Source organism: Cebus imitator, unplaced genomic scaffold, assembly GCF_001604975.1.
Source record: "Cebus imitator isolate Cc_AM_T3 unplaced genomic scaffold, Cebus_imitator-1.0 Scaffold231, whole genome shotgun sequence".
In the NCBI taxonomy this organism is placed as follows: domain Eukaryota; kingdom Metazoa; phylum Chordata; class Mammalia; order Primates; family Cebidae; genus Cebus; species Cebus imitator.
In genome coordinates this window covers 855,355-868,072 of record NW_016107546.1, presented here as the reverse complement: position 1 = coordinate 868,072, position 12,718 = coordinate 855,355, and the positions used below count along the sequence as shown (strand labels likewise).

The following is a 12,718-nucleotide window of genomic DNA, read 5'->3' as shown; positions in this document are numbered from 1 at the left end:
CCTACTTTTTTTTGCTCTCCATTTTCTTGGTAAATCTTCCTCCATCTCTTTATTTTGAGCCTATGTGTATCCTTGCACATGAGATGGGTGTCCTGGATACAGCACACCTATGGGTTTTCAATTTTTATCCAATATGCCAATCTGTGTCTTTTGATTGGGGCATTTAGCCCATCTACATTTAAGGTTAATATTGTTATGTGTGAATTTGATCCTGCCATTTTGATGCTAGCTGGTTGTTTAGCCTGTTAGTTGGCACGGTTTCTTCATTATGTCAATGTTCTTTACCATTTGGTACATTTTTGGAGTGGCTGGTACTGGTTGTTTCTTTCTATCTTTAGCGCTTCTTTCAGGAGCTCTTGTAAGACAGACCTGGTGGTGATGAAATCTCTAAGAAATTGCTTGTTCATAAAGGATTTTATTTTTCCTTTGCTTATGACCTTAGTTTGGTTGAATATGAAATTCTAGGTTGAAAGTTCTTTTCTTTAAGGATGTTGAATATTGGCCCCCACTCTCTTCTGACTTATAGGGTTTCTGCAGAGAGATCGCTGTGAGTTTGATGGGCTTCCCTTTGTGGGTAACCCAACCTTTCTCTCTGGCTGCCCTTAGCATTTTCTCCTTCATTTCAACGCTGGTGAATCTGACGATTATGTGCCTTGGGATTGCTCGTCTTGTGGAATATCTTTGTGAGGTTCTCTGTATTTCCTGGACTTGAATATTGGCTTGCCTTGCTAGGTTGGGGAAGTTCTCCTGGATAGTATCCTGAAGAGTGTTTTCCAGCTTGGATTCATTCTCTCCGTCACATTCAGGTACACCTATCAGACATAGATTAGGTCTTTTCACATAATCCCATATTTCTTGGAGGCTTTTTTTATTTCTTTTTACTCTTTTTTCTCTAATCTTACCTTCTTATTTTATTTCATTGAGTTGATCTTCAATCTCTGATATCCTTTCCTCTGTTTGGTCAATTTGGCTATTGAAACTTGTGTATGCCTCATGAAATTCTTGTGTTGTGTTTTTCAGCTCCATCAATTCATTCATATTCTTCTCTAAGCTGTTTATTCTAGTTAGCATTTCATCCAACCTTTTTTCAAAGTTCTTAGTTTCTTTGCATTGGGTTAGAACATGTTCTTTTAGTTCAGAGAAGTCTTTTATTATCCACTTTCTGAAGCCTGTTTCTGTCAGTTCATCAGATGCATTCTCCATCCAGCCTTGTTCCCTTGCTGATAAGGAGTTGTGAACCCTTGGAGGAGGAGAGTGTTCTGGTTTTGGGTGTTTTCATCTTTTTTGCGCTGGTTTCTTCCCATCTTTGTGAATTTATCTGCCTGTGGTCTTTATGGTTGGTGACTTTCAGATGGGGTCTCTGAGTGGACATCCTTTTTGTTGACGAGGAAGTTATTTCTTTCTGTTTTTTAGTTGTCCTTCTAACAGTCAGGCCCCTCTACTGTAGGACTGCTGGAGGTCCACTCCAGACCCTGCTTGCCTGGGGATTACCTGCGGCAGCTGCAGAACAGTAAGGGTTGCTGCCAGTTTCTTCTTCTGTTATCTTTGTCCCAGAAGGATACCTGCTGGATATCAGCCTGAGCTCTCCTTTGTGAGGTGTCTCTTTGGATATTTGGGGGTCAGGGAGTTGCTTGAGGAGACAAGTCTGTCCCTTATAGGAGCTCAAGTCCTGAGCTATGAGCTCTGTTATTACATTCAGAGCTGCTGGGCAGGTATGTTTAAGTCTGCTGCAGCAGAACTCATAACTGCTTTTTTTTCCCAGGTGCTCTGTCCTGGGAAGGTGGGGCTTTATTTATAAGTTCCTGATGTGCTGCTGCCTTTTTTCAGAGCTGCTCTGCCCAGCGAGGAGGTAGCCTAGTCACAGTCTGCCAGCAGAGGCATTGCTGAGCTGCGGTGGGCTCTGCCCAGCTGCTGGGTGAACATCCTTGTGGTTTTGTTTATAGAGGTATAGTTAGAACTGCCTCAGTAATGGCAGACTGTCTCTATAATGGTGGACTGCCTCGGTAATGGTGGATTGCCTGGTTAATAGCGGGCTGTATCAGTAATGGTGGACTGCCTCATTAATGGTGGACTGCCTCAGTAGTGGTGGACTGCCTAAGTAATGGCAGATGTCCTTCCCCCAACAGAGCTGGACCATTCGGGGTCCAGCTGTGCTTTCTCTGAAACTCTCAATCCAGAGCATTTCAGATTGCTGGTCTTTGTAGGGGTGGAACCTGCCGAGCCAGATCACCTAGCTCCCTGTTTCAGCCCCCTTTTTTTCAGTTGAATGGCCGACTTTGTTTCCCAGGCATTCCAGGCACCAGTTGAAACAGCTGCCCAGATTTGTGTGAGTTTTTATGCGGAGACCTGCTGTGCTGGCTGAAACAGCCATGTTGGAGACTCATAGCGCTTTTCTGCCAGGGAATCTCCTGGTCTGTGGGCAGTAAAAACTAGTTTGGAAATGCAGTGTTCACTTGCCCTCTGTGTTGTTCTCACTGGGAATGCACTCCAGAGCTGTTCCTATTCAGCCATCTTGGATCATCTCCTCTTGTTATAATTTTTTAAAGATTCAGTCAACATTATTTTATATGTTCCTTTGAGCAGTAGTCTGCCTCATTTTGAGGGCTAAATTCCTAGACATAAAATTTCTAATTCAAAGATATATACCTTTTAATTTTTAATAAATATTGCCTTTCTCCATCATTTTACTAACTTTCCTTCCACCTTTCTTCACCATTGTTAAGGTGGGTTTGGTGCTTCTATCCTAATGAAAAACAGATTCCCTCCAGCTTTTTAAGTTTCCATATTCCAGGTCTCTTTAAATTTCATCACTACCGTGTTAAAAATAAAATAATTAGGGTTCTCTCATATTAGAAAGATAAGTTTACAAATGTTCTGCTTATTCAGTATAGAAAACATTTTAATGCAAAAAGTTAAAGAAAACTTAAAACTCTCATATGCCATCATCTGTGTTGACCGTTTGATTAGTTTTCTACTAGTCTTTTTTTCTTCATTTATATGCATTCTAAATACCAAATTAAAATTTTATTATATATACAGTTTCATATTCGACTTTTCTTACTTAACATTATGTTGTAAACACTTACCATTAAATCAGAGGAAAAATGCTACAAATCCTCCCATTTGCTTTTCAACATAGGTGTAGGTAATCCTTTCTTATTTGTGACAGGTTTCCTAATTAATAGACAAAAGTTTTCAAAGTATAACATTCCAATTTTTCTTCTCCAGGAAAAAAAAAACCTGGAAAGTAACTAGTCTCAACCTGAGTAATTTAAAATTATACATTGTAAAGTAAGTTTAATATTACAAAATTTATTCTTTATTTTTAACACTATAAGCATTTAATCCTATAATAGTGTGAGATATCTGAATTTCCAAAGATAATTAAATTTGAAACTTTTCATTTCAGAAAAGCCACAGAAGAGGAATTGAGACTTGAAGAAGAAAATCAAAGGCTACTGGAAGATTTGAAAGTGAAAGTAAAAGGCAAGCACAGATTGCTATTACTGATAATGTGTCATGGTATTGTTATTGCAAGCAATTGCAGTATTTCAAGCGAATTATAGGCTGGGTGATCACATTTCCCAATTTGTCCATGAGAGCCCAGGTTTATGCCTATGGTCTTTAAGTCTTTATAGTACTCCCTTTTATTCTTAACGTGTTCCAATTTATATGCTAAATAATATTGTCACTGAAGTAATGGATTCATAGGAAAATGACTCTTGACACAAATAGCTACTCACACATTCTCTATAAGTGATACACAGCAGAGTAGCACATACAGCTTGTCTTTAAATGGTTGCTCTTGATACAGATGACATATAGCTGTTGACATTACTTCGATGAGAACAATCCTACAGAAGTTGAGAAGACAGCGCATCTCTTATTATTCACTTACTCTCTTTATGATTAAACACTCATCTTCATTATATAACTTACTCTGTTTCTTTTAAGATTGGAGTTTTTCAATGGACTTAACCCATACCCTAGAACAAATGAATTTAACAGATATTTATAGAACATTCTACCCAACAACTGCAGAATATATATTCTATTAATCAGCACCTGGAACATCCTCCAAGATAGATCATATAATAGGCCACAAAATAGGTCTCAGCAAATTTAAGAAAATCAAAATTTTACCAAGTACTCTTTCAAACCATAGTGGAATAAAACTAGAAATCAACTCCAGAAAAAACCCTCAAAACTATGCAAATACATGGAAATTAAACAATCTGCTCCTGAATGATCTTTGTGCCAACAAAGAAATCATGAAGGAAATTTAAAAATTTTTGGAACTGAACAATAACAGTGACACAACTTATCAAAACTTCTGGGATACAGTAAAAGTGGTCCTAAGAGGAAAGCTCATAGTATTAAATGCTTACATCAAAAAGTCTGAAAGAGCACAAATAGACAATGTAATGTCATGCCTCGAGGAATGAGAGAAGCAACTACAACCCAAACCCAGCAGAAACAAGAACAACCCAAACCCGAACCCAAGATCCCCAAAACAGAAGAAAAGAAATAACGAAAGAAATAATGAAGATTAGAGCAGAACTAAATGAAATTGAAATTATATATATATATATATATATATATGTGATAAATGAAAAAAAAAAAAAGCTGGTTCTTTGAAAAGGTAAACAAAACTGTTAGACCATTAGCAAGAGTAACGTAAAAATGAAGAGAGAAGATTCAAATAAGCTCAGTTAGAAATGAAACGGGAGGACAGGCATTGTGGTTTACTCCTGTAATCCCAGCACTTTGGGAAGCTAAGGCGGGTGGGTCACTTGAGGTCAGGAGTTTGAGACCAGCCTGGCCAACATGGCAAAAACCCATTTCTACTAAAAATACAAAAATTAGCCACGCATAGCCAGACATGATGGCAGGCACCTGTAGTCCCAGCTAATCAGGAGGCCGAGGCACAAGAATCACTTGAACCTGGGAGGCAGAGGTTGCAGTGAGCTGAGATTGTGTCACTGCACTCCAGCATGGGCAAAAGAGCAATACTCTATCTCAAAAAGAAAAGAAAAAAAAAGAAAAAGAAAAGATAAAGAAAAAAGAAAAAGAAAAATGAAGTGGGAGATACTACAACCAATACCACAGAAACACAAAACATCATTCAAAGCTGCTATGAACACCTTTATGTGCACAAACTAGAAAATCTAGAGGAGATGGATACTTTTCTGGAAATAAACGACCCTTCTAGATTTAATTGGGAAGAAATAGAAGCTCCAAACAGACCAATAACAAGTAGCAAGATTGAAACTGTAATTTAAAAATTGCCAATAAGAAAAACTCCAGGACCAGATGGATTCACAGCTGATTTCTATCAGGCATTCAAAGAATTGGTACCAATCTTACTGAAACTATTCCAAAAGACAAAGAAAAATATGGAGGCATCACATTACCCAACATCAAACCATACTTCAAGGCTATAGTTACCAAAACAGCATGATACTGGTATAAAAATAGACACATAGACGAATGGAACAGAATAGAGAACCCAGAATAAAGTCAAATATTTACAGTCAACTGATCTTCGACAAAGCCAAAGGAAAAAAAAAAAAAAACGTAAGTGAAGAAAAGATACCCTGTTCAACAAATGGTGCTGGGATAATTGGCAAGCCACATGTAGAAGTATGAAGCTGGATCCTCACCTGTCACCTTACAGAGAAATCAACTGAAGATGGATCAAGGACCTAAATCTAAGACCTGAAACCATAAAAATTCTGGAAGATAACATCAAAAAACAATTCTAGACATTGGCTTAGGCAAAGAGTTCATGACCAAAAACCTAAAAACAAAAACAAAAATAAATAGATATGGCCTAATTAAACTAAAAAGCTTCTGCACAGCAAAAGAAATAATCAGCAGAGTAAAAACAGACAACACACAGGGTGGGAGAAAATCTTCACAAACAATGCTTCTGACAAAGGACTAATATCCAGAATCTACAAGGAACTCAGACAAATCAGCAAGAAAAAAAAAATAATAACCCCATTGGAAAGTGGGCTAAGGACATGAATAGACAATTCTCAAAAGAAGATATACAAATGGCCAACAAATATATGAAAAAATGCCCAACATCACTAATTATCAGGGAAATGCAAATCAAGGCCATAGTGACATACCACATTACTCCTGCAAGAATGGTCATAATTTAAAAATTTTTAAAAACTAAATGTTAACATGGAAGTGATGAAAAGGAAACACTTTAACACTGCTGGTTGGAATATAAACCAGTACAATCACTGTGGAAAACAGTATGGCAATTCCTTAAAGAATTAAAGTAAAATTACCATTTGATCCAGCAATCCCACTACCGGGTATCTATCCAGAGGAAAAGAAATCATTATTTGAAAAAGACAGTTGCACACACATGTTTATAGCAGTACAATTCATAATTGAAAAAATATAGAACCAGCCTAAATGCCATATATATATCTATATAGATATAGATATAGATATAGATATAGATATAGATATATATACACATATACACACACACCATGGAATACTACTCAGCCACAAAAAAAAATGAAATAATGGTTTTCACAGCAGCCTGGATGGAGTTGGAGACCATCATTCTAAGTGAAGTAAATCAGTAATGGAAAACCAAACGTTGTATGTTCTCACTTATAAGTGGGAGCTAAATTATAAAAACACAAAGGCATAAGAATGATATAATGGACTTTGGAAAGTTGGGGGTAAGGTGGGAGGGAAATGAGAAATAAAAGACTACACATTGGGTACAGTGTACACTGCTCGGGTAATGGGTGCACCAAAACCTCCGAAATCACTAAAGAACTTTTCCATGGAGCCAGGCACCAACTGTTCCACAACAACTTTTGGAATAAAAAAATTTTTTAAAGATAAAACAGACATTTTAAAAAGACTGGAGTTCTTAACCTAGGGTCTGTGGGTAAAATTCAAGGATATGTAAACTTAATTGGAAAATAATCCCAAATTTATTTTCACTAATTTTTAACTGAAATTTATTATTTCCTTTAATAAGCAATTAATATAAGCAGCAAACCACAATAATATTAGCAATACCTTGACTTTGTCACCAAAAGAAATGAAGATGTATTCATATCACATTACAGTTTTACATATCTTTACATGCTTATCACTGTTCCAAAATTATGGTAGTTATTAAACCAGCTACTAGTTCTGCTTTTATTTTTTGAGACAGAGTCTCACTCTGTCACCCAGGCTAGAGTGTAGTGACCTGATCTCAGCTCACTGTAATCTCCACCTCCCAGGTTGGAGTGATTCTCCTGCCTCAGCCTCCCAAGTAGCTGGGGCTACAGGTGCATGCCACCACTCCCAGCTAATTTTTGTATTTTGTATTTACATCTACTGTATTGATTAATATACTACATTATTTATTATTTTTAGTTAGCTGTAAGAAAATCAATCATTATATATGTCATCTAGCCTGGTGCTACCCATTAGAAACATAATGGGAGCCACACGTGGAGCTTTAAATTTTCTAAAAGCCACATATTTTACATTTAGTTTTTAATATTAAATCTTTAAAATTTACTGTATGTTTTATACTTGCAGTATATATATATCAATTTGGACTAACTTCATTTCAAGTGGCTGCCATATTGAATGGTGCAGATGTAGCCATTTCTTTGGACATTGGGCTATTTCTAGATTTACTGTAAGGATATTTGGAACTGCCATAAACATTTCCATTTTTTAATGAACCGCTAGTCTGGTACTCCCATAGCACTCTGAGCAGGTGAGTAGCATCCTTTACCATTACATATTATAGCTATATGAATAGCTATAATATATAGATAATTTTTCTATCTCCCCCATTAAACAATATACTCCAGAGGGCAGGGACCATATTGTATTCTTTGTTTGGCCTCAGCACTTATCAGCACCCTACAAATGTCTGTTGACTTCTCCCAAATGATAGTTTAATTCTTCAAAATTTTTTAGAAGCTGAAGAAACTGATAATGAGGATGAAGAGGAGATTGAAGGTGATGAGTTAGAAGTTCATGAAGAGCCTGAGGCATCTCAAGATACCCGAGGCTCATTGTTACCTGAGGAGTCTGAAGCATCTGAGGTCCCTGAAAGTGAGCCTGAAGCAGGTTAGACTTGATTGAGAGCATGTTCTTAATTCTACTCCTGTGCATTAATGTGTCTGTTTGGGCATGTGTGTATGTATATATGCTGGTAAAATGGAACCTGAATGAGAATGGAGAGATGAGCCCCCAGGGAGCAGGCACTGAGTCCAAATCCCACAGTTTTGAGTGTGGTAGGAAAGTGGAGTCTGCTCTGCTCCGGCACTGGCATGAGCACAGCTGGTTATGTAATTTTGGGGGCATGTTGTTCAAATAGCAGGAAAAAAAGGTCACTAAAGGTAGTAAAATATAACGCTTTTTCCTTTCTTCCATAGTATCTCTCTCTGTTTGTCATCGTGTTTTTTTTTTGTTTGCTGTTTATTATTGCTCTTAGTAAAGAAAAATTAAATTAAAAATTTGAATTATTAGCATGAATTTTACAGCTCCTCTTTATGGTGTGCAATGCCATTTTTAAATGCAAATATAAGATCATTTTAAATGTAAATATAAGGGAATTAACTCTTTAAGCCCTACCTCAGAGGTCTCATTTGGTGGTTGGGGCAGGGGAAAAGGGCAACGAAAGCCACTCCAAGAACTAGAGAGTGCAGGAAGATAGGGTACCCACCTGTGATGGGAATGAGGCTTGTATGTGTTTTCAAGCAGAGTTAGTATTGAACCTGAAACTCATTCTACAAATAAAAGGTCTTCAGATACCTCTAACTATATGGTAGCCTGGAGCAGTTAAGGGGTTGGAAGTACTGTGAGCTTATAAAAGAAGCAGGACTAAGGGAAATTAATGAAAATTGCACAATTTATATTTCACAGCTCGTATGTGCAGATGTTTCATCCTGACAAGTATATTGAGTTAGTTTGTGCAGCAAAACTTTTTTTCATTTTTTATTTCTCTTCTTAATATACACATATTCTCCAACACTCTTTACCTTTAGCTACCTTTACCTTTCCTTCTATGTCATCATTTTCGGCCTAAATGGTTGGCTAATACAGGAAAGTAACGGGAATAAGAAAGGATATTATGGGGTTCCTTGGTCATTTGTGTTTCTCTGAATGTCATTGTTTACTTTCTGCATTTGAAACAAGTCCCAGTTCAAAGTAAAAGTGTGATCTCTAAGGCTGTCAGCATTCCCCACCTGCCCACTCAGTCATGCGTAACTCCTGCATATCATTGATCCGCTGGAATTCTGCCCTCATGATGGCACATCAGGAATGTTCATGAGAATGAGATGTCAAGGAATGGCAAACACATATTATGCACATCTAAGAGCCCTAGTCTGGTTTGTTATAAAGATATCGAAGCCCCAAGCATCTTCTTTCCTCCTGTACTTCTCTCCACTACTTTTGATGAAGTATATGATTCCATCCTCACAATCCAAAGGTGGCTCCTGCATGTTTCCTCTTGCAAGCTTTTACTTTTTATTTCTAATTCAAGAAATAGTTCCCAGAGACTTTTGCCTACATTTCATTGAGCAGAATATTATATCATTGTCTACCCCTATCTGCAGGGAATCTGGGAATTTAATTTGGATTTGGCTTCCTTGCTAGATGGTAGAAGCCAATAGAATAGAAGAATAGGGGGGAGGGGTTGAGGGAGCCAACTAACAGTATCTCCCATACTTCCTTTGCACAGATGCAGGTTGCAGGAATGGAATGCCTAGGGGCAGGTTCATGATTTCACCTAAGAAATAAGGGATAATCTGCTTAAATTCTTAAACAAATGCTTAACTGAAACTTTAGAGTTTCACATAAAAGAGAAATATTTTTTCATAGTATAGGTGGTAGATCACCTGTATCAGAATCACCGATGGATCTTATTTTAAAATAAGGCTCTATGCAGGCTCTGGTTCAGTAAGTCTAGGATAGAATTTAGAAATCTGCATTTTAATGAACACCCCAGTGATTCTTATACATGCTAACAGTTGAGAACTACTGCTATAGGGAAAAAATTGTGCCTGAAAAATTAGGTTTGTAAATTATTTCTTATATTATGGAAAAAGCACAGTAGCATACCTGAGAAAAATCTGATTCTGAAAATAAAAATTCTAGAATGACTTAGCTGTATACTGCATCTGCAGATCAAAATTAATGAATATATTGAATAGAAATTTTGTAATAGAGATGGCATCTTGCTCTGTCACTCAGACTAGTATGCAGTGGTACAATCATAGCTCACTGTAACTCAAACTCCAGGGATCAAGTGATCTTCCCACCTCAGTCTCCCAAGTAGCTAGGACCACAGGCATGAGCCACCATGCCTGGCTAATTTTTATTTTTTGTAGAGATGTGGTCTTGCTATGTTGCCCAGGCTGGTCTTGAATTCCTGGCCTTAAGCGATCCTCCCACTTCTGCCTCCCAAAGGCTAGGATTACAGGCATGAGCTACTGTGCCTGGCTTCATGGATACTTTAACAGAAACTCATTATAAGTAATGTGTAAAAGAAATCAGGAACAGGAAGGATCCAAGATGGTCAATTAGGAGCAGCTCAGGATTGCAGCTCCCAGCGAAAGTGCAGAGGGTGAGTAGACACCGCATTTCCAGATGGATTTTTATTGCCCACAGACCAGGAGATTCCCAGGTGGAGGAGCACCATGGGTCGCCAGTGTGGCTGTTTTGGCTGGTGCAGCTGTTTTGGCCGGCACCCCAGCATGGCAGTTCTCCATACAAAATACATGGATCCAGGCACCATTTTAGCTGGCGATTGGAGCTCTGGGAAGACAGAGTCGCCCATTCAACTGATAGAAAAAGGGACTGAATCAGGGAGCCAGGCCAGGAGATTCCCAGGAAAAAAAGAGCCACAAATCTCAGTGCGGCTGTTTCAGCTGGCACAGTGGGTCACCGCATGGTAAATCACACAGATTCCAGCACCTTTTCAACAGGCAACTGGAACACCTAGGAGACAGTCAACCTTCCAACTTAAAAAAAAAAAAAAAAAAAGGCTTCGAGGCAGAGAGCCAGGTGATCAGGCTCAGCTGGTCCCATTCCCACAAAAAACAGCAATCTGAAATGCTCTGGATTGAGAGTTTCACAGCAACCACAGCTGAACCCTGGACGGTCCAGCTCCGTGGGGGATGGGCGTCCGCATTACCGAGGCACTCCACCACTACAGAGGTAGTCCACCATTGCTGAGGCAGCCCGTCATTGCCAAGGCAGCCTGCCATTACAAAGAGAGTCCGCCATTACAGAAGTGGACCGCCATTGCTGAGGCAGTTCTAACTATACCCATATAAACAGGACTGCAGGGAAGATCACACGGCAGCTGGGCAGAGCCCACAGCAGCTCAGCAAAGCATCTGTGGCAGACAGTGACTAGGCTGCCTCCTTGATGGGCAGGGCAGCCCTGAAAAAAGGCAGCAGTACAACAGAAACTCATAAATAAAACCCTAACACCCTGGGACAGAGCACTTGGGGAAAAAAAGGGGGAGTTATGAGTTCTGCTGCAGCAGATTAAACATACCAGTCCAGCATCTCTGAATGAACAATGGAGCTCACAGCTCAGCACTTGAGCTCCTATAAAGGACAGACTGTCTCCTCAAGCATCTCCCTGACCCCCATATATCCAAAGAGTCACCTCATAAAGGAGAGCTCAGACTGACATCAGGCAGGTATCCTTCAGGGACAAAGATACCAGAAGAAGAAACTGGCAACAACCATTACTGTTCTGCAGCTGCTGCAGGTGATCCCCAGGCAAGCAGGGCCTGGAGTGGACTTCAGCAGTCCTACAGCAGAGGGGCCTGACTGGTAGAAGGAAAACTAAGAAACAGAAAGAAATAACTTCATCATCAACAAACTGGACATCCACTCAGAGACCCAATCTGAAGGACAACAACTACAAAGATGACAGGTGGATAAATACACAAAGATGGGAAGAAACAATTGCAAAAAGGATGAAAACACGCAAAACCAGAACACTCTCCTCCGACAAGGGATCACAACTCCTCACCAGCAAGGGAACAAGGCTGGATGGAGAATACGTGTGATGAATTGACAGAATCAGGCTTCAGAAGGTGGGTAATAAGAAACTTCTGTGAGCTAAAAGAACAAGTTCTAACGTAATGCAAAGATCTAAGAATCTTGAAAAAAGATTTGACAAAATGCTAATGAGAATAAACAACTTAGAGAGGAATATAAGTGAATTGATGGAGCTGAAAAACACAACACGAGAACTTCATGAAGCATACACAATTTTCAACAGCCAAATTGACCAAGCAGAAGAAAGGATATCAGAGGTCGAAGATCAACTCAATGAAATAAAACGAGAAGACAAGATTAGAGAAAAAAGGGTAAAAAGGAATGAACAAACTCTCCAAGAAATATGGGACTATGTGAAAAGACCTAATCCATGTTTCATAGGTGTACCTGAATGTAACGGAGAGAATGAATCCAAACTCGAAAATACCCTTCAGGATATTATCTAGGAAAACTTCCCCAACCTAGCAAGACAGGCCAATATTCAAGTCCAGGAAATACAGAGAACACCACAAAGATATTCCTCAAGGAGAGCAACCACAAGGCACATAATCGTCAAATTCACCAGGGTTGAAATGAAGAAGAAAATGCTAAGGGCAGCCAGAGAGAAAGGTCGGGCTACCCACAAAGGGAAGCCCATCAGACTC

At 39.0% G+C, this 12,718-nt stretch overlaps 1 protein-coding gene across 1 annotated transcript in view; it reads left to right on the top strand.

Annotated features, from left to right (window-relative positions):
• The window catches only part of AK9 (adenylate kinase 9), a 209,229-nt gene that overhangs the window by 110,685 nt on the left and 85,826 nt on the right, over window positions 1-12,718 (top strand). Inside the window, exons 19-20 of the mRNA XM_037727441.1 lie at window positions 3,410-3,486; window positions 7,966-8,118. Coding sequence (XP_037583369.1) covers window positions 3,410-3,486; window positions 7,966-8,118 — 230 coding nt within the window. The remainder of the gene's footprint in view (window positions 1-3,409; window positions 3,487-7,965; window positions 8,119-12,718) is intronic.